A 25,599-nucleotide genomic window follows, 5' to 3' on the forward strand; every position below is an offset into this window, starting at 1 on the left:
GTTAGCCATGCACTGTTTAGGGGAACAGTCGGGCACACCTGGGCCATGCCTTCCGGCTATCCCCACCCATGATATTTCCTGGGGCTCTTCAAGGCCATCACTTGTGCTGACTTCAAGCCACTAGCCAACGGTGGTGAGGGTGCTCAATGGGCAAAGAAGGTTGCTGTCTGATGATGCAAATCTGGTGACCTGAGTTCAGTCATGGCATTTCCCACCCTGATAATAACTGAAAAACAAATCAAGGGTCTGGTGAGATAGCTGAGTGGTTAGGAGCAGCAGCTGCTCTTGCAGAGGACCTGGGTTCTGTTCCCAGCACCCCATGTGTTGGTTCACAATTATCTGTAACTCTAGTTCCAGGAGATCTTAAGCCCTCTTCTGGTCCCCATAGGCACCAGGCATGTGTATAGTGCAGAGACACACATTCAGGCAAAACACCCACACATGTAAAACAGATTTAAAAAATTGACAGCTTCAGCCAGGCCTTGGGGAATACCATATTGGGGTGACCAAGCCCCTGTGCTCTAGGTGACAACATAATAACAAAAGTTTCACAGCTCTGTAATCAGGAGAGACTATGGTCAGCCTCTACCTCAGGCCATGGAGTACACACAGCATGAGGCTCCCAGGGCCTGTTTTGTCAGCCGTGCTGGGTCTGACCATAACCAGCCCTACCAACCGCACTATGAATGTTTGGTGTATCTTGTGGGATAGCAGGCCCCCACAGGTTTTAAGTACAGGCCTGTCTTGGGGGTTACAGCCTCCACAGTTCACCAGAGGCACTGAGCACCTGCAGTAGGACCCATAGCCTTTCATGCCTGTCAGCACAGGCAGTGCTGTTCAGGTGTATAGCTAGATCAAGAGAGTCAGAAGTCTGCCCTAGAGCAGGATGCTAGTAGTAGTAGATGGTCAGTGGGTCCATATGCCATCATGGAAGAGCCTGTGTATGAGGATATATGTCCATGCAGTAGAGAAGCTGTGAGTGAAGGGCATGGTAGTACACCATGTAAATCTCAGTGCTATCATGAAGTGGGAAATTATTCAGCCAGTGAAAGGCTCTGCCATCTTGCCATACTGGCATACTTACTTGTGATCCTAGCATCCCAAGAAATTGTAAGTTCAAGGCTAATTTGGGATATAAGGCAAGGCTGTGACTCCAAATCCAGAAAATGTAACCCATTCCTCTCAGATGGCAGCAGAACTCAGAGTACTTACAGGTTGCAGCCTTGATACAGCTGAGTGGCCTTGGCCCCTTCAGGCCCCTCCGATGAAATGCTGAGCCTCAGCTGACAGACAGCCTGGGATGAGCAAGAGAGGACTGGCTGGTGGTCACCATCTGAAAGGGATGGGGGCTTATGAGGGGCTGTGGCCATATGGATGGCATGCCTCCCTGAACCTGTTGTGATTCATGTGCAGGGAAGTTGAGTTGGGATAGCATGGGTACACAGGTGCCATCACCATCCATGTCCCTGTAGAGTTCTATGTTTGCCAAGTACTCACCACCCCAGACTCTATGTAGTGATGGTCAGTGACAACTTCATATCCCACAGGTGGCCAGTGTAAACCCCAAAGACAGCACGTGCACACTGCAGGACTGCATGTACAAAGATGTGCAGAAGGACTGGCCCGGCTACTCCGAGGGCGACCAGCAGCTACTAAAGCGTGTGCTCATGCGGTAAGCTCCTGTGTAAACGTGGGTGGCAGCAGCCCCACCCTATCCAGCCCCAGCCTCAGAGGCCTTGGACAGGCCTCAGCCTGACAGATAGCTCACAGTCACAGCTGTCCCTAACCAACTATGCAGGCTCCTCCAGGCCAGGGTGTCCCATTCATGTCCTCCAGGCTTCTGATGAGCCTCTTGGGCACACAGAGTGCATGAGGCAGACTCCAAGAGAGTGGCACAATAATTAAATGCTTCCCCTGGCGCTGGTGATGGGACTGGAGAGGCTAATTGGTTCTTGAGTGATTTCTCACTGGAGATTCCTATTGATTCTTCAAGTTCAGAGTTAGCAGCTCACTCTGGGCTGGTCTCCTGTGCCTTGGCTGGACCTTAGGATTCCAAGTGCTTGGAGAGGCTGGGAGGGCATATCTTGACAGAAGCCCCAGGCTTCATGTCTGCCAAATTCTTTTAGGCAGCAGGCACAGCTTTTGTTTTATTTGGTTTTGTTTTTTTTTTTTTTTTTGGTTTTGTTTGGTTTGGTTTGGTTTGGTTTGTTTGTTTGGTTTATCCAGATAGGGTTTCTCTGTATAGCTTTGGAGCCTGTCCTGGAACTCACTCTGTAGACCAGGCTGGCCTTAAACTCAACAGAGAATCCATCTGCCTCTGCCTAGAGGGCGCTGGGATTAAAGGTGTGTGCCACCAATGCCCAGCAAGATCCACCTTTATTTTCTTTTCCTTTTTTTCCAAGACAGGGTTTCTCTGTGTAGCTCTGGCTGTCCTGGAACTTCCTCTATAGACCAGGCTGGCCTCAAACTTAGCAATTCATCTGCCTCTGCTTCCCAAGTGCAGTGCTGGAATTAAAGGCGTGCACCACTACAGCTGGGCTTCTTTCTTTCTTTTTTTTTTTTTTTTTTTTTTTTTTTTTGGAGCCAGGGTCTTACAGAGACAATGCAGGTCTTAACTTCTGACTGCCCTCCTATCTCCACCCTACACTAGTACTGGGCTGACAAGTGTGTGCCCCCTTGTCAGGGGTTACCTGCACCCAAGTGCTAAAGGTATCTATCCTGGGCCTCTGACTGGTCCACAGGCAAAGGTGTACTCCATCTGGCAGGGCCAGCATGCCATTTCCTCTGTCATGAGTGATGAGCCATTGAGTGCTCAGTACCAGGCCAGGGTGGGAACAAGGGTAACACCTTGTACATAGCAGGACCACATATAAGGTCACAGCTGTCACGCAGGATGGCTTTTGTGCTAGTGGGGTCTCTGGTGCTCACTGCCCACACCTCAGCGCACCAGGTCTGGAGTCCTCCCTGAGGACCCAGATAGGCACTGCCAGGCAGCTATCCCGAATACAGCCCAGCTCTGGTTCTGGGAACCTGGCCCTCTTTGTGCAGATGTAGTCCCCAGGGCACAGTGGCAGTGCCACCATAGTGCCTCTACTATTCTTCTGCAGGAAGTTGTACCAGCCACAGAGTGCCATCTCAGACCCCACCAGCTCCAGCCCACCCAGGGAGCATGGGCGCTCTGCCTCACCCTCTCAGGTACCTGCCTGGGGATGGATGAGTGTGGGGTCTTCATTGATGCCCCACAACCCTGTATGGCCAATGTCCATGGCCTGAGCCAGCATGGGGAAATTGCTTTCTTCATGGGTGGGGAATGTCTGCCTGGGGGCCGTGTGCCTTGCGGCTGTGTCCCTTTACCTTCCATTGCCCACAGCCCTGTATATGCAGAATACCTGTGAGTGGCCTTGCTTCCCTCCTGCCACTGCCCAGTTAGGGCAGGCATCTAGTGAGCCTTCTTTCTACCCCTCTGCCTTTCCCTGTTGTATGGCCCGCTGTGTGTGCGCGCCCCCGTGTGGCCACAGCAGGCCCTGAAGGTGGCTGCTGGTTCCCACAGGCTTCTCTGCCTACTTTTCAGAAACGGCCACAGCCCACAGAGTTCATTGACCCCCTGGCCAGCAAGAAGCCCCGGATCTCACACTTCACACATCGAGCACAGCCCACCCTCAATGGCAAGCTGGGTGCCCCCAATGGCCACGAGACCCTGCTGCCCACGTCAGGGCCTACCTCCATGGACACCCACAGCTCTAGCCATCTGCCCCCACGGCTAGAGCCCCCACGGACCCATGATCCCCTGGCTGATGTCAGCAATGATCTAAGCCACAGTGCCCAGGACTACAAGCACCAGGAGGCCACCCCATCCCCAGCCCCTCACCTTGGTCTGCCTCTGCTGACGGACTTTACCCAGTCTGAGCAACCTGCTGCCTCCTCGCACATCCATAGCCGACCTAGGAAGAAGTCCAAGAAGCACAAAGACAAGGAGCGGCCTCCAGAGGGACCCCCAGCCCCACAGTCCAATGATCCTGCTACCCCTGCTCTGCTCCCACACACCCTAGGTCAGTAGCACATGGTTGTCTCTCGGAGCTGCTGGGATGTGGGGTGTGAAAACATCACTGGGGTCAGGGCACCCAGGCAGGGGTACCATGGAAAGCAATGCTTCCTGGGAACACTGAGATGCCCTGGGCCAGAGGCAGAGGGAAAGTGAACAGAACAGCTATATCCACGGAGGGTTGAGGTACAGACAGGTGTGGTGTGCTGAGCCCAGGGAACAATGGCTGCTGGGACAGGAAGACACCGCAGGACATGAGATAGAGGCATCTGGACCTCTGTGTCCAGTGTGGTGAGAGCATGGATGTGATGTCACAGGGCCTGTGCTGGTTATATGCTTCGGTGCTTTGGTAGCTTAGGGGAGGAGGCTGCATGTGGCTGAATGTCTACTGGGGCCACTGTGGGGCCACCATTGCCACACCTGCCAAGTGCTATTAGAGGCCTTAGCCACAGACAACCCTGGCTTTGTCTGGGGACATTTTGAGGGTCGGGCACACTACCCTAAAAGAAACTACAGCCCATCCTGATCAGAAACAAACCCAGAAGCCAGACAATGCACGCCTCTCTGTGATAGCCCTGCACATGTGGCCTCTAGAAGTCAGAACTAATTGATGGGTTACCTAGCCCCCTGTGCTTAGTTAGGCAGGATGTTGTAGCTGCATAGGACACTCCTTTTCCCTCCTTCCATCAAGGCCCATGTTTAGTAGGGCCTCAGCAGACATCTTAGGAGTACCCCACCCCACCATCTCTATACCTATGGGGCCTTCTCAGCCTGGCCAGCTCCACAGTGCAAGTGTCTTGACAGTTGCCACCTGCCACTGAGAGCCCTGCAGCTTGTAGACCAGCACCATGGGTTAGGGGCCCTGAAGTCACAATGAGTTAGGCTAACAGCATTTGTTTGAAATGGTGTATGGAGACCTTGAGCTGCTAGCCCAAGTAAGTAGCTACAGAATGAGAACCTATAAATGAGTTAAATGGCAGGAAAGTGGTGTTCTGCCTGGCAGGCACTGTCTGTGCCTTGCTCGCCCCTTCCTAGATTCCACTAGCTCCTGGTAGAAGGTTTGGTGGGGGTGCCATGATAAGGACCCCTCCTGGCTGCACAGCCTGAGTGTGTGCGCTGTGCAAAGGAGTAGGATCTGCCAGGGCTGTCCGTAAAGAACAGTGCCAACAAGGTTTGGAGTTGCTGTCTGCCAGAGACCACTTCTGCCCTGTTTTCTTTGTGGCCAGGGTTTATGTCTCCAGCCTAGTACAGATGCCCTATGCTGCCAGACACTGGATGAGTTCTGTGGGGTTTGACTTCAAGCCACCGTGTCTAGAGGCCACTTGGAAAGGAGCGTGTCTGGGCTATGTGACTATAGCCTGGACACTGGGTCCCCACTGTGGCCAGCTGGTCTTGGCACATGATCCACTGCTACTGCCCAGACTTGTGGCCATCAAGCATGACTTAAATCCCCCACACTGCCCTTGGACTAAGGGTACATTACTCATGCAGGTCTGAATGGAGCCTGTGTCAGTGACCCCACATCCGCTTCAGAGAGTCCAGACTATTTGCTGTGAGTATCTTACCTAGTCTATGCCCCACCCAGACCCTGCCTGAGCCAGGTGCTGCCACCCACTGTGCCCTTGAGCCCAGCAGCCCTTTTTGTCCCTCAGGAAATACCCTGCCATCTCGTCACCAGAGCAGCGTCAGAGCTACAAGAATGACTTCAACGCTGAATACAATGAGTATCGGAGCCTGCATGCACGCATCGAGCAGATCACGCGCAGGTTCACACAGCTTGATGCACAGCTCAGGCAGCTGAGCCAAGGCTCCGAGGAGTATGAGGTAGTGCGGGCTACCCAGAGCTGGCTGTGACCCATGCCCAGGGTTTAGCCATGAGTCCCTGCAGTAGGGTCTGAGCACAGTGTGTGACCTGGGCTGGGGCATGTACTTCCCTTTCCCTAGTGTGGCTACTTTACCGTGTGTCTTCCCCTGCCATGTGTTCTGCACCCTTGGAAGAATCACAGGAAGGTCACCTACTTCCTGTGGCTATGCTCTATCTATCTAGTTGGTCTCTTTCAGAGAAGGTTTTGAATTTGGAGCTTCCCCAGGTGGGACATAATTAGTACTTGGTGTTTTCCCCCAGACAACCCGTGGGCAGATTCTTCAGGAATACCGGAAAATCAAAAAGGTGTGTGAGCCAAAGTGGGTGCTGAGTAGGGAGGCCTGCCTGGCTCAGGGGTGCTGGGAAGATTTGTCTCACCCACCACTTGGGTTTCCTTACAGACCAACACCAACTACAGCCGAGAGAAGCGACGCTGCGAGTACCTGCACCGCAAGCTGGCACACATCAAGCGCCTCATCGCAGAGTATGACCAGCGGCAGCTGCAGGCCTGGCCCTAGCATGCCAGTGGGCTATCCCGATGGCTCTGCCTGCCTTTTCTAATTTTCTATGAACTCGGCCCTTTAGCTGCCGCAGAGACTGTCTATTTTTGTACTTTTTCTACTCCGTGCCTCCTCCATGGCCCGTACCTCCAGGGCTAGAGGCTCCAGGGACAGTTAGCAGAGTGCCAGGTCCTGCTGCCTGCCTTCAGATCCCCACTGGCTAGGTCACTGCAGCTCCTAGGCTGTACCCAAAGCCCTCCACAACATATGGTCTTCTGCAGCTCCCTCCCCCACCTGCCCTTCATGTCACATTGAGGCTATGTGGTCTTGTGCTGTTGGCCCTGCTCCATCCCTCCATCCATTTGTGAATTCTGGGGTACTCTCTGCTGGGTTCCCATGGGGTGGGGGAGGGGGCCAAGGGTGATGCCTTGATTACCTTCTTCAGGGCGCAGGCCTGTGGCCCCCAATTGCTGCTTTCTTACTGTGCCTCGTCTTCTCATACCCCAAATCCTAGGGGCCATTGGTGTGAATGTGTGTGTGCATGTGTGTGTGTGTATGTGTGTGTTTGGTGTGAGTGGGTTCTCAGCTGTGCACAGAGAGGGAATCTATGATGGGGATGTGTGGGAAGCGGTAGGGTCACTGCTACTCATAGCTGCAGAATGGGGAGAGCAGAGACTCAAACCCAGATGTCTATTTTTTTAAACCTCGGTGGCGTCTCTGGATGGTTTCCAAAGAGCCTGGCTACCAGGAGACCCTTGCCTATTACAGTTCCACCCCGCTCAGCTCCTAGCTTTCCTTTGGGGTCCCCAGACCCTAGAGGAAACCAACATTTCGTATTTAAATAGCTGTTGGTCTCTAAATGGGGCTGGGCCAGATTCTGCACTGTGCATGCTCTGCGTGGACTTGACCCAGTGTGCCCCTCTCCTGCCCTGGGACTCCACCCAGGGACCGTTAGCTGAATTGGTCTGTTGTTTTGTTGTCTGAGATTTATGAAGGGAAGGGCAGGGCCAGGCTTGGGCTGCAAGGCTCTGGCAGGTTAAAGATAGTCTAACTTATTGGTGGTCTCTGCCTTTGGACTGTACCAGTGGGTGGTCTAATTTGAGCCATGGAGTTGGTGTTTACAGTCTTCACTTTTGCCAAACTGTTACAATTGACAGGATAGGCTCGCCTCCCCGGGACTTTTCTCAGAATCTGTCTTTTGTACACTAAGCAGGTGAACCACCGACTTTTAAAGTCTATAATAAATTTGATGGACTCAAATTCCCTCCCACTGTGCCTTGTGTATGTCACTGCAGGGTGTGGGGTGGCCCTAAGTGAGGTCCAGGGCCCAAGCCCCTTGTGAGGCCAGCCAGGCAGGCTGGGGTGGTGGAGAGCTACTGTAGAAGTGGGCACCTCCATGCCCGGCACAGACAAGGTGGGTTCTCATGCAGCACCAAGGAGAGGGAACCATAGCTCTAGCAGCTCTGAAGGATGGAACGTTTTTTTTTTGTTGTTGTTGTTGTTTTGTTTTGTTTTTTTTTTTCTTTTGTTTTTTCCCAAAAATAAAATAAAAGGCAGATCACAGCAGGAGGTGGTGTGTGTCTTAAGCTGGCCACCCAGCCCTCACTCAACTTGAAGCCATGGAGCTGAGCAGTGGGCACACCACCTTCAGCCGCCCACTCCAAGCAGATAGCAGAGGCTGAGTTTGTGCCAGGGCAGAGTCTGTGAGCATGTTTGTTTTCAAAGGAAAAAGTTAAAGACAGCCCACAAGGGAAGGGCCAGGGTCAGTCAGCCTCCAGGCCTTGGCTAGACTTCTGAGGCGGCTGAGGGGGTGGAAGGAGAGCCAGGCGCCCTGCGGGCCACTGTGTACCCACCACCTGAGAACAGCCTGGCCATGATCTTCCATCGCCATCCCTGGAACCCGGAGCCAACCATTGTCCCACACAGCGCTGCCCACCCCAAGATGTCCAGGCCAGAAAGGACTCTCCTCCTCAGCCTAGCTGACTGTCCCAACAGCAGGCTTCCTGCCTCAACCTCCCAAATGCTGGATGACAGGTTGGCCTGCAGGCATAATCATTATCTAAACAAGGCTGATTAAGTCATCTGCCATTTCTGTTGAAGTACACCCCAAGAGGACAGGAAAAGACCTTTTTTGGCACAATCTGCATCCTCAGCTCACAGGTCAGCCCCACTTGCATCCCAGTCCCTCTCCGTAGATTTAACTTTAGGGTTTACAGTGGACCGACTTCTGCCTGTAATTCTCCCTCAACAATCTCTTCATACATGAAAACCCTTTCCAACAGCCCCCTCTGGGAATCACCGGGATGTGCTCAGTCCCCTTTCTGTTCGTTCATAGTGGCACTGATACAGCTTATCTGAAACAAAAAATCCTGATGCCTACAAAGTATAGTCCTCCCTCTCGTACACACATTGGAGACCATCTACCTTTTTGGCCCAGCTCCAGCAATGGAAAGTTTCCGCTAAGAGGAGGCCGCTTGTTTTGGAAAGTTCTGGGGGTGCCTCCCCCGCCTGCCTGCCGGGTTCCCACGTTTCTTATCTCAGATGTCTGCCCAGGGGCAGGCTGTGCTAGCCTGGCCATCCTGTCCCCTCCTCTTGGCCTGGCCACATAGGCCAGTACTCAGGACTGGGGGGTTGGGAGAGGAGAGGGCAGGTCAGACAAGCGTGCAATTCTAGGACCCCCTAAGGCCCTTCACCCAGCCAATGCCCCGCCTCCCTGACGGTGGCTGTCGCTCATTGGCTGTCGTGTGGTCCCGGCACAACGAGGGTGCACAACGAGCCAACAAGCACAGCACTCGCGCCTAACACGGCTTCCGGCCACCTGGGTCTCGAGCACCTCGAACCCCGGGCCGCTTGTCACGCCCAATGGGGGCGTGGTCTGGGCGTGGCCTCAGCGCTTTTCTCGGCTGTTCGCGCGCTCTGGAGCCCTGCGCTGTCCGCCTCAGTAGTCGGAGCTGGTGAGTGTGGTCCTGTCCTGGGGTGGAAGGCGGTCTCCTGGGCGGAGGGCCGGCGCTTACAGGCTCTGGCCCGCAGATCGCCAAGATGGAACCCGCTGCCGAAATCCTGGTGGATAGCCCGGACGTGGTCTACAGCGCCGAGGCCATCGAGGCTCGCTATGAGTACCGGACGACGCGCGTCAGCCGCGAGGGCGGCGTGTTGCGGGTGCGCGCGGGGCGTGGGTGGCGGCGGACACCGAGAGCCCGAGGTCCCGAATCTCACTCCCCACCCGTCGTCTTTAGGTTCAGCCCACGGCTACCCGCTTCACCTTCTGCACCGCCAGGCAGGTGCCCCGGCTCGGGGTCATGCTTGTCGGCTGGGGCGGGAACAACGGCTCCACGCTCACCGCGGCTGTGCTGGCCAACCGGCTGCGCCTGACCTGGCCCACGCGCACTGGTCGCAAGGTGGGGGCCCCGGGCAGCGATAAGAAGGCGGGAGGACCCCGAGGGGCGAGGCGGAGCCGGATGAGGTGTGGGTGACGTCATCCCTGCTCTTGGCTTGAGCGGAGATGGGGCGGGGCCCCTTCCCCTCAACAACCTGCTCCTCCCCCCCCCCACTTCATCCAGGAGGCAAACTATTATGGCTCGTTGACCCAAGCGGGCACCGTGAACCTGGGTCTGGATGCGAACGGCCGGGAAGTGTTCGTCCCTTTCAGCGCGCTGCTACCCATGGTGGCCCCCAACGACCTGGTGTTTGACGGTGGGCGGAACGTCGGGGCGGAAAGGGGGTATGTGTGGGAAGGCCCATGGTCCAGGATGGGTTCAGTGTGAGGGTCCCTACAACCTAGGTTGGGATATCTCGTCATTGAATCTGGCGGAGGCGATGAGGCGCGCACAGGTCCTTGACTGCGGCTTGCAAGAGCAGCTGTGGCCCCACATGGAGAGCCTGCGTCCGCGGCCCTCCGTCTACATTCCTGAGTTCATCGCTGCCAACCAGACAGCACGTGCAGACAACCTCATCCCTGGCACACGCGCGCAACAGGTGGGGGCCTCAACTGCCCCCTGCTAACTGGCCACGTGGTCTTTCCCTTTGCCTACATACCCAACAACCCAACCCCGCCCCACCCTTAGGTAATGAGTGGCTTAAGCCCCTGGAGGGCTTGGACAACTTCTATCTACTCTTCTATCTTTTCCCAGTTGGAGCAGATCCGAAAGGACATTCGAGACTTCCGATCCAGCGCAGGATTGGACAAGGTCATTGTGCTGTGGACTGCCAATACAGAGCGCTTCTGCGATGTGGTCCCAGGTCGCAATGACACGGCCGAAAACTTGCTTCGTACTATACAGGTGGGTACACGCCCAGGCTTCCCTGGGGGGACAAGGCCAGTACACAGGAAGCCTTGGCTGACTGACTGCCTCTCTGCCCTCAGCTTGGCCTGGAGGTGTCACCATCCACACTTTTTGCTGTGGCCAGCATCCTGGAGGGCTGTGCCTTCCTCAATGGTTCCCCACAGAACACACTGGTGCCCGGTGCCCTGGAGCTGGCTTCCCAGCGCCATGTGTTTGTGGGCGGGGACGATTTCAAGTCTGGTCAGACAAAGGTCAAGTCTGTTCTGGTGGACTTCCTCATCGGCTCTGGCCTCAAGGTAGGGGGTGGCGGGGGGAGGGGAGCTTGATGAAGTGCAGTAGCAAGGCAGCCAGGGCCCTGGGTTAGTGAGGGTACTGCAGAGCTGGGCACACCTGCATTCACCATGTCTCTGATCACACAGACCATGTCCATCGTGAGCTATAACCACTTGGGCAACAACGATGGACAAAACCTGTCTGCACCACTGCAGTTCCGCTCCAAGGAGGTGACAAAGAGCAGCGTAGTGGATGACATGGTTCAGAGCAACCGTATACTCTACGCACCTGGAGAGGAGCCAGATCACTGCGTGCGTGGGGGTGTGGGCAGGTGGGCAAGGGCCTTGGCACCTGTGGTGGGGCTGTGTGACCTGATGCATCTCCACAGGTGGTGATCAAATATGTCCCCTATGTGGGCGACAGCAAACGTGCCCTGGATGAGTACACCTCAGAGCTGATGTTGGGTGGGACCAATACCCTGGTGCTTCATAACACCTGTGAGGTATGGAGGGCTGGTGGGTCAGGTGTGGGGGGGCAGGGCAGGTGATTCTCCAGCCCTTGTCACACCCCTCTCCAACCGCCACCCAGGACTCCCTCTTGGCAGCACCCATTATGCTCGACCTAGTGCTGCTCACTGAGCTCTGTCAGCGCGTGAGCTTCTGCACAGACATGGACCCTGAGCCTCAGGGCTTCCACCCAGTGCTGTCTCTGCTCAGCTTCCTCTTTAAGGCACCGCTGGTGCCTCCCGGGAGCCCCGTGGTGAACGCACTCTTCCGTCAGCGCAGCTGTATAGAGAACATTCTCAGGTGCATGTGGTGGAGGGTGGGATGCAGGGCTGTCGGGGCAGTCTTGGGGTGACCCTGCTGAGCTCCCATGTCTCCTGCAGGGCCTGTGTGGGGCTCCCGCCCCAGAACCACATGCTCTTAGAGCACAAGATGGAGCGCCCAGGCCCAGGCATCAAGCTAGGAGAAATGGCAACCACCAGCCTGCTGCAGCATAAGAAAGAGTCCACACCTGCTGCCACCAATGGCTGTACCGGTGATGCCAACGGGCACACTCAGGCCCCGACATCAGAGGTGTCCACTGCTTAAAACAAGTGATCCTTTCATCCCTAGCCCTTTCTCTTTTCTTATTGTCCCCAGGACCTTGCTAACGGATTAAAAGGTTCCTACCAGACAAGCCTTCTTGTGGCTGTTTATAAGGTACTGGCTAGCCGAAATTTGGTATGTACATCAACCTCTGTCCAAGTTCTGGAGTTAAATGCATCTACCATCAGCCTCATCAGCCTGGCCCCTGCCTCTTCCACTACACCCCACACACCCCTCACACCCCCACACCCCGCTTGGTCAACACAAGCTTCACCCACCCATCTCATCCATGGCTACAAGTCAAATTAGGGACACCAGTGGTACCAAAAAGACAACCAAATGGTGTTTATTGGCAGTACCCTGCCCTGCAAGCCCTGCAACAGCACACAGGTTCAAAGGTCCGCACTTCTCTGAGGTCCTTGCATATGTGCCTGTCTCTGTGTGTGTGTGCATGTGTGTAGAAAAATGAAGTTCAATGAATTCCTCCGTCTGAGGTCCTTGCATGTGTGCCTCTGTGTGTGTGTGTGTGTGTGTGTGTGTGTGTGTGTGTGTAGAAAAATGAAGTCCTTCGTGGGGGACCTGCCGGCCATCTGGGCTGGGCAGGAGTCCTGGTGGCAGGAGCGCGACCCGAACACTGGGTGCAAGACAGGGCTGTCACACGCTCATGGTCATGCCAGGGGAGTACTGCGGAGAGAGAGGGCGGCCCGCAGGGCACTGCTCAGCTCTGGCCAAGGCTGGGGCCCGCCCTCCCGGGGACAAGGGGGAACCCAGGGGAGGGTGGGAAGGAGGGGAAGGTACCGCGGCCGCCCCCCCCACCTGGCCCGCCGCGGTCATGGTCTTGCTCTGGCCCCGCGGCCGCCCCGCCGGGATCTGCCCGCCAGGCCCTTCCGGCCAGCCGCGGCCGCGGGTGGGGAGTCGACGCAGGCGCTTACGCTTTCACTCGGGAACGAATGCAGGAAGGTCCCGCCAGCCGCCATCTCGCCATCGTCGCGCGGGGTCCCCGGGGGGTTGCTCAGGCCGCCCACTGCGCCGGGGGAGTTCTGGGGGCAGCGCCTGTCAGCACGTGGGTCCCCTGCCCCAGGCCACCTGCCCCCACCCACCCAGCGTGCACGACCTCACCTTCGGCACCCTGTCCATATCGCCCGAGCCTGCGGGCAGACAAGAGGCTCAGGCGCTGATATGGAACCCAGGGATGGGGTACCCCGGGGTTCCCACAATCTGGAGGCGATGGAGGGTGCAGGCACTGCATCCAGGGACCACCCAAGAGCTTGGGGTCAAGGGTTTCTCTGAGCCACCCCTCCCGTGGTGTGGAGGTTAAGGCACTAGCGAGTCTAGCTCTAGCGGACGACGACCAGGGACCCTCTTGTTCCGGTGCCTGCGGGGGGTTGGGGTGGGGTCACGGTGCCCGCCGATGAAGCCGCTAGATGGCGCCCGGCCACTCACCCAGGGATCCGTTCACGTGGTGCGTCTCCATGGCGCCCATAGAGGCCATTGGGCCCTCTGTGCCGGGGCCAAGCGGGAACTGCGGGCACAGGGCAGCGTGGGGCTCAGGCTGGCTGCCTCCCCGCGGGGTCCCCGTCAGGTGAGGCGCACCGGGCCCCACTCACGTTAGCCCTGCCGGCGCCCGGCCCGATGGGGTTCATGATGGTATACATGTTCTCACTGGAGTTGGTGGAATCTGGCAGGGAACGGCAGGAGCTGTGTGGGTGGGTGCATGGAGTGGGGATCCTGGCCCACCCTAACACACATGCCCTTTACCTCCAGGACTGGGCATGATGGGTGTTCCCGGGGCGCCGCCGCCTCCTGCGGGTCCCTACATGGAGACATGGGATCTGTGAGACATGGCTTGTCCGGCCTGCACCCTGCAGGTCCCACACCTTCAGGAACTCACCGTGTAGCTGCCAGGAGATGAGGAAGCAAAGGGGATCTGAGAACAGGCAGGGACAATTGTGAGCCTCAGTGGCCAGCAGCTAGCCCGAGCCCTCCTTCCCCAGCTCACCCTGCCTGCCACTCACCGAGTTACCGCTGGGACTGGCCCACGGGCCACGCACCCCCGGACCCCTGGAAGAGATGGGGGCGCTGCAGCAGCCCAGGTGCCCAGGGCCCAGCAACCCGTCATTCCCTGGGGCTAAGTGAAACTTTTGGCCTCAGTTTCCCCTCCAGACAGTGGAATAAACGATGCCCAAGTTGTCCCTGAATATATGGCCTGCCTCTAGGCTGGGTGACCACAAGCCTAAGGGTTCCCTAGCGCCTTACATGTTCATGGATGGCAGGACCTGGTTGGTGGCAAGGGAATTGGGTGGGAGCCTCATGGCAGCTCCATAACCCTGTTGAGGCAAAGGATTAGTCAGAAAGAACCTAGGGTGTGGTCTTTCTGTCCCACAATGGGTTGGGCCACCCCTTACCTGGGACCCAACACTGGCCATGCCCCTCGGAGGTGTCACCCTCTGCATCGGGCCTCCCAGGCTGGGGTGCCCTGGGCAGAGATAAGGAAGAGGGCTCAGGCTTGGGCATTCCCAGGCATGGACACCACATTCAAATGGGGCCTTCAAGTAGGTATGAATCCCATGAAACAGCAGCTGGAGTGTCTGTTACTCACCCAGTGAGCGTGGGGAGGGATCCATGGCACTGGGGATGAGGGGCTGGGAGCCAGGGAGGCCCACAGGAGGCTATAGAGGGGGGCAAGCTACTGAGTTGAAGGAGACACTCCCATCCCAGCTTCTCCCCCCCCCTCCTGCCCTCTCTCACCTGGCTCGGCATCCTTACGGTGGGCCGGGCACCCCCTGGGAATCGTGGTGACATGAAGGGCTGGAAGATTGGGGGGGGTCAGCAATCTCCATATTGAACTTCCTCTAAAGAAACCCTGTTCTTACCATGCCTGGGGGGGGGGCGGGGCGGAGGCTGGGACCTCCACCTTTGCTAGTTAGTCCCCTGCCTCAGAGCCAGATTGCAGACCACAGTCAGCTGGTAGAGCTGTGAGAGGGAGCAGTGCAAGGCAGTGGTGTGTGAGGGCCCTAACTGACTGGGGCTCTGAGGAACAGCTACACATCTTGAGGGTGGGTAGGAAAGCTACTGAACCTGAGTGGAGGGGATGGTGGCACAGCCTTCATGCAGCAGATGAATAGGGCTGCGGGACCATCAGCCACCAGTACTGAGAACACATACCCATGCCTGTCACTAGCGGCACACATGTTCACACCCACTGTGGAGACAGACCTTCCACTGAATTCTAGCCTGCACCTCACCCCCATCTCAACTGTGAGGACAAAGGAGGCCCCAGGCAGCCATACCTGAAAGAAGCCTGCTGCCATAGGACCTGCCCCCATTGCATCATTAGGGGCCATGGCTCCCATCACAGGGGTAGGGGCTGTGGTACTCTGCAAGGATATGAAACACCAGAGGATAGCATGAGAGCCACAACAGGTGGCTTTCTGAACAGGATTTACCCTCATCTGTGCAGACAGCCTGGGGATGGCATCATGTGGTTAAGCTGGGACATCAATTAGGACCAGAGAAAGGAGCTGAAGTGGAGTAGCCACACCCCCAGACTTCTGTGCTTTCCGTTCATCCCACCTGACCTGTTGTTATGCTGACCCACACCCCCAAATGTATGCAGCCAGTCCTTGCCCCTAGGGCCCCTTCCTTCCTCATCCACCCATCCTTCCAGGAGAAAGGACCAGTACTCTGGGTAGGGTCCCCAGCCCTAACTCTCAGACAGACAAGGGCCAGGCTTGAATGGCCCAGGCTGACCGTCCACTTCCACCGCCTGCTCCAGTTATGGTGACCAACAGGCAGGAAACGGGAGGACTGAGAGCCCAAAGTCTGGAAGGGCTGACCTCAGGATGGCCCTTTCTGTTTGACCCTCTCTTCTCACAGTCTTCCCAGATGGAGGACATGTGTCCCTGAGGCTGTGCTGGCTAGCACAGAAAAGCTTCTGGTGTGATTTCTGGAATGGGGACAGTCCCTCCATAGCTCAGGGCCAGGTCCCGGGTGACCTGTTCCGGCTGCTGGGAGGTTGCTGCAAGCACTCTAGGCTAGCCCCGGGGAATAAATGACAGTAGCCCACAGTAAAAGCACACTTGCAAGGAACCCGGGAAATCATTGTAATCCCAGTAATTTAGGAGTTGTCATGGCCAAAGCCCCTCATGCCTAGCTTGTCCCCCAATCCCGAATGCCAGGTCCCTCCGTGCAGACCAGCTGGGCACTGCGGGAGGGCAGCATGAGAAGGACCCCCCCCTTCCTGCCCCTGTCAATCATCCCATAGCGGTAGCAACACTGCCTCTGCCACCATCGGCGGCGGCGTTACCATGACAACAGGCAGCCGCGCAATATCGGTTTCCAGGACACGCCAAGGCCTCAGCTGCCCTGGTGCGCCTAGGACCAGTCTGCTCTGGCCCCGCCCTTCGACGCCCACGCTGCCATAGCAACCGGCGCCTAGGGACTGCGGGGCGGAGGCAGACACCGCCTACTGTGCCAAAGGGAAACTGAGGCCAGGGAGTTGGCCTTTACCCCCCCCCCCGGAGGCGGGGGGATGTCTGCAGTTCGAAGCCAGCCTGGGCTACATAGGAGTTCCAGGATAACAGAACTTAGTGAGACCCTGTATGAAACAAAAAACAAACAGAAACTTCAAGGAGGCTGAAGAGGCAGCTCAGCAGTTAAGAAAGAGACTGGCTGCTCTCACAGAGGCCCCAGGTTCAATTCCCAGCACCCACATGGAGGCTCACAATCATCTGAAACTCCAGTTCCAAGGGATCTGACGCCCTCTTCTGGCCTCCACAGGCACCAGACATGCACATGGTGCACAGACAGACTTGCAGGCAAAACACTCACACACATAAAAAGTATTTTTTAAAAATAATAAAGAGGGGTGTGGTGACACACACCTTTAATCACAGCACAAGGGAGACAGAGGCAGGTGGATCTATATGAGTTCAAGGCCAGACTGGTCTACAGAACAAGTTCCAGGACAGCCAGGGCTACACAAAGAAACGAACAAACACAAACAAGTGATCCAGATTGCAGAACCCTGGACACTTACATAGTCCTGGAAGACTTTGGTCTCAGTGGCGTGTTCACAAGCCTCTCTGCGGTCTGGTGCTGCACAGTAAAGGTCCCAGAAGACACTGGGGGCAGAGGTAACGAGGTGACCCGATATACCCCCCAAGTTCCCGCTTCCCTCTGTCTGCTCTCACACATGCACATACCACCACCAGGCGTGCAGGAAACCAGGAGGCTCGCCCAATGTGATGTTCTTTTCCCAGCGTATCTATGGGGAAGAGGGTGAGTGAGGGCAGGTATCCAGGAGGAATCTGCCAACCCTACCAGGGACAACACAAGTCTGACAATGCAGGCCAGCCTGGGCATCCCAGGGGAGGGGACGGATGCTTACTCACCTCAGACAGGAAGGTCTGTGCTGACTTCTGGGCCCCCACGTGCAGCAGGTACTCATACACATACAGCGCAAGCCTACAGGCAGTTGGTAAACATTTCAGGCTGCTCAGCAGAGGGGCACCCATGGGCCCAGCACAACACAAGGCCATGAGCAGGCTACCCAGTCGATGCTTCATTTAACCCACAAAGCTTGTTCACTGCCCATACTAGAGCCTCAGTTCCACCAATCACAGACAACAGCCTCTTCAACTTACTGGCAGCCAACTCCTATGCATTCACCAACAACCCACCTAAAGGTCTCTCCCAAGGGCCCCATCTTCGTCCTTAGTATCTATCCAGTGGTAACCATAACCTTTCTTTCCTGTACGCAAGAAGACAGTAATGGTGCCTCTGGGGAGTGAGGAGGCAGATAACCCTGCAGAGACTGCAGCCTGCCTGCTGAGACTCGTTCTCCATGGGCAACCATAGTGGGCTAGGCCATCCCACCCACCCTTCCTTCCACGGCAGCTCCTATGCCCAAGTGTGTCACCCACTTGCTGGGCACTAGTCCTTCTAGCTCACACGTATGTCCTCTGGGAGACACCACTGCCTCACTAGCCCCACAGGTGCATGAGGATAAAGGGACAGGCTGGAGGCTGGAGAAGCAGACCCACAGGGCTCCAAGGGTCTCCTGCAGCCCTCCTCACCCCACTCTACCTGGCTGAGGGCCTCACCCTGAAATAATCTACCTTTGACTCAGGCCCTGTGTTCCTCGGCCTTCTCTGCACCCGCACATCCTTGAGTGCCTCCCACCATTTCATTTCTGCCCCAGGGCACACTCAGGACGTTGCACCTTAATACCCTTCATCATTTTTTAGCCTCCCATCCATCTGTCCATTAATTCATATACCTGCCTGTCCATCACCTACTCATTCATTCAGCCATTCATCTATTTACTTATCTGTCCATCTATCTGCTCACGTGTCCACCTGCCTACCCTTTCATCCATTCCCCCATCCATTTGTCCAATCATCTGTCCGTTGGTTTGCCCTCCTTGTGCAGTGGCACACGACCATCCTCCTGGGGCCTATGTTGTTCTCTCAGATGCACACAAGCCGACCACAAAGGATTGAGATCTGTGATTGTCACCTGTACCATGTGAGCTGTGTGGGATGGCAGCATGACCAGGGTGGCGTCCCAACCCTGTCCCCCTCTTGATAGCCAAGAAGGAGCTGTGGATCCCAGAGCATCCTATTGTGTGGTCAGAGATGGAGCTGAACCCTGACAGGGATGAGGGCTGAGCAGACAACTCGGTGATGCCCAGATGTCACCTCTTAACTCCTGTGACATCATTCTCCATCTTTCTTGCCACAGCCTGTACATCTTCTGGAGCCCTCAGAGCCTCCTGCCTTCCCCTTCCCTCTGCTTCTTAGCAGCTTCCCCACATCCAAAGGAGGCCTCAGGGATTGGGTGTCAGAGTGAGCAAGCATCCCAATCATAAGGCTAGCACAACCACTAAGGAGGTTGAGACAGATAGCCAGAGGGACACAGCAAGGCCAGGTCTCAAGTGTGCTCAACTGTCCCCTCTCCCATCATATCTCAGATCTGTTCTCCTCCCCTGCGACTGCTTGCTCCAGGCCCTGCACTGTAGCAAACTCCAGCCCCAGGGCCTTTGCCTAGGCTGTGCCTCCTGACTCCAGCAACAATGATCTGAGGTGTTCCTGCAGTACCCAATTCTGCCCTATGGCCCACTCACCCTATTGTCTCTGATAGTTTGGGGGGGCACAGACATAGGTCCTGAGACCCCCACCTACTGGCTCACTGTCCTGGATTAGCCCAGCTCCTCAGATTCCCCCCAATTACCCTGTTGCAGAAAGTAAGCAGACAGAGGGACTAACAAAACAGGACAAGCTCAGCACCCTTCTTGCTAGAAGTGTTGAGTGGCTTGGAGCCCAGACTATGGAGTGTGGACAGTTCATGTTAGCTGGCTCCCAGTGTCCAAAACACCACTGCCACTGCCACCAGAATCATGGGGAATCACTGTAAAGGCCACCCCTACCAGCACCAGGCAGGCTAATCATCTAACCTGTCACCAGGTCCTGCCAAGGTCTTCTAGTGACCCTGTTACTCTCAGGCCTTCCTCCCTAGATGTGTGGGTCTTAAACAGCATCTTGTCACCTGTGTCAAGGGGAAGGTAGCTGTCCTATGTCATCTTGAAGGCTGTTCAGAGAAGCCACCTCACCTGCTGGATAGCACAAGATGGACACGTGCCTATGGCTGATGCCCTCACACTCCAAATAACACAAGGTCCACTGAGACCGCAGACTTACCCTCAACACTCACATGCAGGGTCTCTACCTAGCAGATGGTGGTACCCTGACCCCTAGAGCTGGCTGCCCAAGGACAGGGTACAAGCAGGCCTGGGATGTGGATGGAGTGCAGAGTAGAGACAGTGAACACTCACCCCACTTCTCAGAAGAGAGAAATGAGGGCTGGGCCATCCAGTCACTGAGAGACTGGAGCTGGAAGTCTTGACCCAGAAGGGCCAGCCAAACAGTGCAGCAAGGGGGCCAAGGCAGGGCGCCTGCCTACCCTCTCTGTGAGGACCCCAGCAACATCCGAGAAGAGGCCTGGGTCACAGGGTCACCAGGACCAGCTCCCACGCAGGCCTCCTGCCCACCACTGTTGCCCGGCTTTGGCTTCAGTGGTTCCAAGAATGGTTGGCCTCTTTCCTGTTCTTTGTGAGCCCCACAGCCCAGATGCACTGTTTTTTTTTTTTTTTTTTTTTTTTTTTTTCAGAAGACTTTGCTATGTAGCTGGACTTCGGTGGGAGATCCTCCTGCCTCAGCCTCCAGCACACACTTTCAAAAACACAAGCCTCTATCCACACTCAAACTCAGGACTTCTGCCAACACTCGACCCAGCCACACTCCCTTCCTACCCCACCACAGGGCCTGTGCAGTGAGCCTGCCACTATACCCTCTTTCCCTCTGCCCCTCTACTCTTCTCCCAACCTACCCTTGTGGGATAAGTAGGCCGGTGCTTTCTGGCCTCTCACACAGGCCCCAGGCTGTCAGGTCCCCACCCATGCCCCAACTTAGCATAGGACTCTATGTGAGCTAAGATTCTTCAGGCTGAGGACCTACCAGGTGACCCAGACAGACAGCCCCTGCTTCCCACATGGGCAGCAACTCAATGCAAGGATGGGCCATTGAGTTTACTGACCACAAATGAGGCCGGACCAACCACAACACAAGGTAGCCTGAGGGGCCAGCCAGTTCCCAGGAAGGACACATCACACCTCAAATGTGAGTGCTGAGCGCCCAGAGCACGCAAAACCTTAACATCTTCATCCACTCCCCTGCATAGGCCCCCAGGTAAAGAAGGCCAGCTCAGGTGGTACTAGAAGCTGGTCCACCTGGGCCATTCATCCTGTATCTCCAACAGGCGTAAGATCAGAACCACTCTAGGCCACACAAGGCCACTGGGTGGTAACCCACGACACCAGCCCTAGGCTGCAGCTTCCCTTCTGCCCTTGTGTCCCACCTATGCCCACAAGCGACAGTGGAGGGGTCAGATGTGCCCTTACAAATCTCACAACCTCAGGGCCCGAACACCTCACCTCCCTCAACCTCCTCAAATCTTCAGCCACAATGTGTCCCAATTCAAATCTCCAGTTTTGGGCTTGCATACATGGAATTCCTGTCCTAAAACCTGCAGCTTTCCATGAGCCCCAGACAGCCCGACCCTAATGCTCACACCTGTCAGGTCTGTGTGATCCCAGAAACATCGAGGTCTTGCACCCCTGTGATGCTGTGTGCCTGCCCTGTGATTGCTCACATCCACAGTCTCCTTAGAACACATAGTCCTCTGATCCCGAACCCCATCCATGTAGCCCCAGCATCCCCTGGGGTCTTCTCTGACCCCTTGACCTCCGGTACCCTCAAGTGTCCTGAGGCCCCCAGGCTCCCTTGGATTTCCCAAGCTACAATACAATCTCATGTCCTCTATATCTCACGCGGCCCAGAGCCCCTGAACTCTAGTGCACCCAATATAGTCTGTCCTTTGTGTCTCCCGTGTCCCCAACAGGTCTCGCATGTCCACAATCACACATCCTTGAGGTCTCGCGTGATCCCACGAGCCCCTTGACCTCGTGTGTGCCCCTGAAATCGCTCTCCATTCTGATCTCCGGTAATACCACGAGTCCTCCGGATCTCGCGTGTCCCCCTGAAATTCCGCACCCTTCTAGTCCCACGTGACCCCACGGCCCCCGGTCCTGCGTAGCCCCCGCGTTGCGCACTCACTTCTCCCGCGCCTGGCCGTCCGAGGGCGCGCAGCCCTTGCCCGCCTTGCCGTACATGCTCCGCACTATCAGGCGCGCAGAGCCATCGCCGCCCGCGCCCCGGGCCCCGCGGCCATGTCCGCGCGGGAGCTGTGGCCGCGGGTGGGTTCTAGCCGCGCTGTTCTCCGTGGGCTGTTCCGGGAAGCGCGCCACCGCCGCCGCGCGCTCCCGCTGCTCTTAAAGCAGTAACGGCGAGAGCACGGGTGGGGCCCGCTCTGGGAGCACGCACGCGCAGAGCCCGCGAGCGCGGCACTGCCCACCAGCAGGCTGCCTGCGACTTAGCCCCGGCTACCGTATCTCTCGCTGAGATGCCCACGCGAGTGACACGCTCTAGCCGCTGCCTTGCAAATCGAGAAGCTGAGGCAGAAAGAAGACTGCGAGTTCCAGGCCCACCTCAGCTGCGGAGGTAGACTCCCAGACTCCCGGGGTTGTGGGTATCTCCGCTTCAACTCCAGACATGCACTGCTCTCCTGACCTCAAAGTGTAGCGCCCACGACATTCTGTGAGCCCACATGCAGCGCTAGCCCTCTGTGAGGAGTTCCATCTTTTCTTTTGAGGATTTGATGTAGTCAAGGCTCGAACTCATTAAGCACATGAGGATGACCTTGAATTTGTGATCCTGCCTCAGCCTCCCTGGTGCCTTGCCCGGGTGTAGTGCTATGGATGGAACCCAGGGTTTTGTGCGTGCCAGCTCTGGACCAGCTGAGCCCCAGTCCAAGCACATTTTGTTTTTCTGTCTTCACTCGAGGCAGGCAGACCCCTGAGTTAGAGGCCAGCCTGGTCTCCATAGCGAGTTCCAAGACAAAAGGATATATAGTGAGACCCTGTCTCAAAAGTGGATCGAAACAAAACAATGTTTCATGTAGCTCAGGCTGTCCTCCAACTGCTTTTACCTCTGGAGTACTGGGGTGACAGGCGTACTCGCCGAGCTGACAGCGTGCTTCCCCCCTCCCTGCGCGCACACGCACGTACATAACAGGAATGAGCGCACGTGTGGTCGTGGCTCATGGGAGTCAGGAAGACGTGCAGGCGAATGTTCGATGTCCTTGCAAGTGTCCCTGTTTGGGCAGCGACGTTTTTGTTTGTTTGTTGTTTTGGAGGGGTGGCAGACATAAGTAGGTCTTTATCCTCCCGGAATCTTGTGTGGCGCAGTCGTGGGCACAGATTGCCTGTGTTACGAGTGTGAGAGACAGCCTGCAGGTTACCGCGGCCTTGAGTCGCGCGTAGTATCCTGGGTGCAGACAGATCCCCTTGCCCAGGCCCCTCTGCCTCCCCCCTGGCCGGCGAACGGAGCTCGAAAAGCCAAGACGCAGAGCTTACAGGCTGGCAGGAAAAGCTGCCACGCCTCCTCCCCCCAGGGCTCAGGGGGGCGGACACAGGCCTTTCCCATTTCCTGCCTGGCCAGCCGCCCCCTCCCCCAGTTTCCTCTCCCTGCTGTGGGACTGGCGACCGCTTGTTGTCTGAAAGGCCGTCGGGGGTCCTGGGCCACCGAGGACAGCAGCTCTTGGAGCTTCTGCTCTTGGCGAATTACAGAGAAGGTGCCAGTGGACCCGGGATGCTTACATAGCACGCAGCACCGAGATCCCTTCCAATCTGTGCCCCCAAGGTCCAGCGCTGCCCAGGACACCCTGTTTCCCCTCCCTTAGCCATAGATCTTTGATTAAGTGTCTTCACCCACCCCCCGGAGCTATTTTTTGAGCGCCTGCTATCTACCGGGCTCTGGGGACCCAGTGGGGACACTTTGCTACGACTCCTGGAGCAGAGAACCCACCGCGGAAAACTGGCAACACTAACAGGGCGGCGGCAAGGTCGGCGAAGCTCCCGGAGGGTGGGGGCGGACACAGGGAGGAGGGAGGGGCGGGGCGGGGGGGGGGCGCCCTCAGCCCTGCAGGCTGCTGAGGGAGGCTCTGCGGGCGGGAGCGACTGCACCGTCGTCATAGCAACCGAGGCGCTCCCAAACACAGCTGAGAGTCGGAGACCTGAGTTAGCTGGACTCCCAGTTTGGGCTTATCCATGTGAGGGAGAGGGATGGCACTGAAGCACAGGGAAGGAGTCCTCAAAGGTCACAACCAGTGCAAAGGCCCTGGTGTGCTGGAGGCAGCAGAGCAGGGGTCAGGGCAGAGAGCATGCCCGCTGGCTGTAGGAGTGGATGAGATTTATTTCAAGAGCCACCCTGAGAGGCTGGGCTCAAAACTATTCCCTTGGGCAGGCGAGATAGCGCAGTCGGTAAAGGCACTTATCACCAAGCTTGATGACCTGAGTTCAACCCCCAAAACCCATATGGTGCAATGTGATTTACACACGATGGCACAGTGGCACGTGTAGTCACACACATAGACACAATAAGTAAATATAGTAAAACATTTTTGGTTGTGAGCCTAGCCTTTAATGGCTGAGCCATCTCTCCAGCCTAGTATACTCAAATAAATGAAAGATATTCCCACAAGTACGGTGATCAGGCGACGGGCGGGAGGCGTTTGAAGCCTGCTCCCCTTTCTCTAGGGTGTGGTAGGGACCAGATGGCCTGCTTCGCCAAGCCGGCCAGACTCTGCAAACTGGAGCCTGATCCCCAAAGCACGCAGAGGACCTGGCCTCCAATCCTGGCTCACAGAAGACCCAGGAGGATAAATCTTGTTTCTTCCCTTGAACCTCCAGCCCGCGACGGCCCTGTCCACTAGAAGAGCCGCCGCGTCCCCGTGTGGCGGGCATCGGCACTGCAGGGCTGCTGCTCCTCCCTCTCCTCTCTTTCCTGTCTCCCTCCTCTGTCCTGTGTCCCAGGCCTTTCCTGCCCCTTCTAGATTTCTCCAAACGCCTTGCTTGTCACCATAAGTGACACTGGTGCACCTCCCCGCCGGGGGCCACAGCGCGCGAGCGGAACGGCTTGGACTCGCACCTGCAGCCCCACCCAGCTGTGCGTAGGAGGCGACACAGCTGGAGCGCTGCTGTTCTTGGAGACTTTTCTCTCCGCAGCTGTAATTAAGGGTAATTTTCTAAGTGCAACACAAAATTTAAAACCCAAACACCACCGGGAAGGGAGCAGCCGCAGCTGGTGCACGCGGCGAGCTCGGGTTGCACTGGGGGCCTTGGCCTGGGGTGAAGGGAAGATAGGGTCCTGGGCCGACCAGTTCTGAGCTCAGCCTCTAAGGGTCCAAGGTTCCGAAAGTCGAAGTATTGGGGACAGAAGCCTGTGTGTGCCGCGATGTGGCCCTGTTCAAGTGCCCAGCGACCCTTCTTCCCTCTCTGAGTCACGGGGCCAGGGGAGGAAGCGGGAATGCCAAGTGGTCGCCCTCGCCAGACCGCAGCACAGCGGGCAGAGTTCTCCTGTGCTTCCCACCTCCTGCCTCCGCCCTGCTCGTGAGGACTTCTGAGACACACCAATCCTGGACTACTGCAAGACAGGGAGACAACTTCTGGTGTGTGCTGTTTTCGCCTAGGACGGAACCCCGTCGTCCATTCCACCTGACCTCGGCTCCAAGCACAGGGCTTCATTCTTCGGCTGAGTCTCCCAAAAGGCGTTGGTACAATCTGTTCTGTGGAGGAAAGAGTGGGATGAGTGACAAAGCAACCTGACTGAGGATGCACAGCAGGGACCAGAGACTGGATACTCATTTATGTTGACAATGCATGCCCCCTTCACATCCTCTCATTTCGTATGGGAAACACTCTATAAGTATTTGCTGAGCCGACTAACCAGAACCGCTTCTATCCTGGATTTCCTCAAGGCTGTCGGATTTCCTGCTCCCTCAAAACAGCCATGGGCTGTGGTTCCACATGCGGCCACGCGATGGCAGCAGAGAAAGAAGCCGCAGCCAAAGGGACCTTTGCCCTGGCGCATGC

At 56.6% G+C, this 25,599-nt stretch overlaps 3 protein-coding genes across 8 annotated transcripts in view; 2 read left to right on the plus strand and 1 right to left on the minus strand.

Moving 5' to 3' along the window:
- The window catches only part of Ell (elongation factor for RNA polymerase II), a 45,794-nt gene extending 38,128 nt beyond the window's left edge, over positions 1 to 7,666 (plus strand). The window contains exons 6-12 of one of the 2 annotated variants that reach the window (XM_051178087.1): positions 1,548 to 1,672; positions 3,108 to 3,195; positions 3,551 to 4,049; positions 5,534 to 5,594; positions 5,695 to 5,866; positions 6,168 to 6,212; positions 6,308 to 7,666. In XM_051178087.1, coding sequence (XP_051034044.1) covers positions 1,548 to 1,672; positions 3,108 to 3,195; positions 3,551 to 4,049; positions 5,534 to 5,594; positions 5,695 to 5,866; positions 6,168 to 6,212; positions 6,308 to 6,424 — 1,107 coding nt within the window. In that variant the 3' untranslated portion in view covers positions 6,425 to 7,666. The remainder of the gene's footprint in view (positions 1 to 1,547; positions 1,673 to 3,107; positions 3,196 to 3,550; positions 4,050 to 5,533; positions 5,595 to 5,694; positions 5,867 to 6,167; positions 6,213 to 6,307) is intronic. The other variant, XM_051178088.1, reaches the window with a different exon arrangement.
- A 1,770-nt stretch (positions 7,667 to 9,436) lies between these two features.
- Isyna1 (inositol-3-phosphate synthase 1) lies at positions 9,437 to 12,068 on the plus strand. Of its 2 annotated transcripts, XM_051178089.1 has the most exons (10): positions 9,437 to 9,565; positions 9,643 to 9,804; positions 9,967 to 10,099; positions 10,188 to 10,381; positions 10,537 to 10,686; positions 10,770 to 10,985; positions 11,109 to 11,273; positions 11,351 to 11,464; positions 11,551 to 11,768; positions 11,849 to 12,068. In XM_051178089.1, the coding sequence occupies exons 1-10, from the start codon at positions 9,446 to 9,448 to the stop codon at positions 12,051 to 12,053; spliced, it is 1,677 nt and encodes a 558-aa protein (XP_051034046.1). In that variant the 5' UTR covers positions 9,437 to 9,445; the 3' UTR covers positions 12,054 to 12,068. The 2 variants fall into 2 exon arrangements, with proteins under 2 accessions (XP_051034046.1, XP_051034048.1); XM_051178091.1 differs by lacking the exon at positions 11,551 to 11,768 and having other exon boundaries at positions 11,849 to 12,025.
- A 303-nt stretch (positions 12,069 to 12,371) lies between these two features.
- Positions 12,372 to 21,897, minus strand: Ssbp4 (single stranded DNA binding protein 4). 4 transcript variants are annotated; one of them, XM_051178100.1, is made up of 17 exons: positions 21,725 to 21,896; positions 17,444 to 17,516; positions 17,255 to 17,316; positions 17,089 to 17,173; positions 15,341 to 15,427; positions 14,799 to 14,858; positions 14,650 to 14,719; positions 14,456 to 14,526; positions 14,307 to 14,377; positions 14,066 to 14,111; positions 13,942 to 13,977; positions 13,809 to 13,863; positions 13,658 to 13,728; positions 13,494 to 13,572; positions 13,170 to 13,198; positions 12,983 to 13,090; positions 12,372 to 12,734 (listed from the first exon to the last, which is right to left on the minus strand). In XM_051178100.1, exons 1-17 carry the CDS (start codon positions 21,778 to 21,780, stop codon positions 12,705 to 12,707), a joined length of 1,089 nt encoding a protein of 362 aa, XP_051034057.1. In that variant the 5' UTR covers positions 21,781 to 21,896; the 3' UTR covers positions 12,372 to 12,704. The 4 variants fall into 4 exon arrangements, with proteins under 4 accessions (XP_051034057.1, XP_051034059.1, XP_051034056.1 ...); XM_051178099.1 differs by having other exon boundaries at positions 12,678 to 12,734; positions 12,867 to 13,090; positions 21,725 to 21,897; XM_051178102.1 differs by lacking the exon at positions 15,341 to 15,427 and having other exon boundaries at positions 21,725 to 21,897.
- Positions 21,898 to 25,599: the final 3,702 nt, after the last annotated feature.

Source organism: Phodopus roborovskii, unplaced genomic scaffold (genome assembly GCF_943737965.1).
Source record: "Phodopus roborovskii unplaced genomic scaffold, PHOROB, whole genome shotgun sequence".
In the NCBI taxonomy this organism is placed as follows: domain Eukaryota; kingdom Metazoa; phylum Chordata; class Mammalia; order Rodentia; family Cricetidae; genus Phodopus; species Phodopus roborovskii.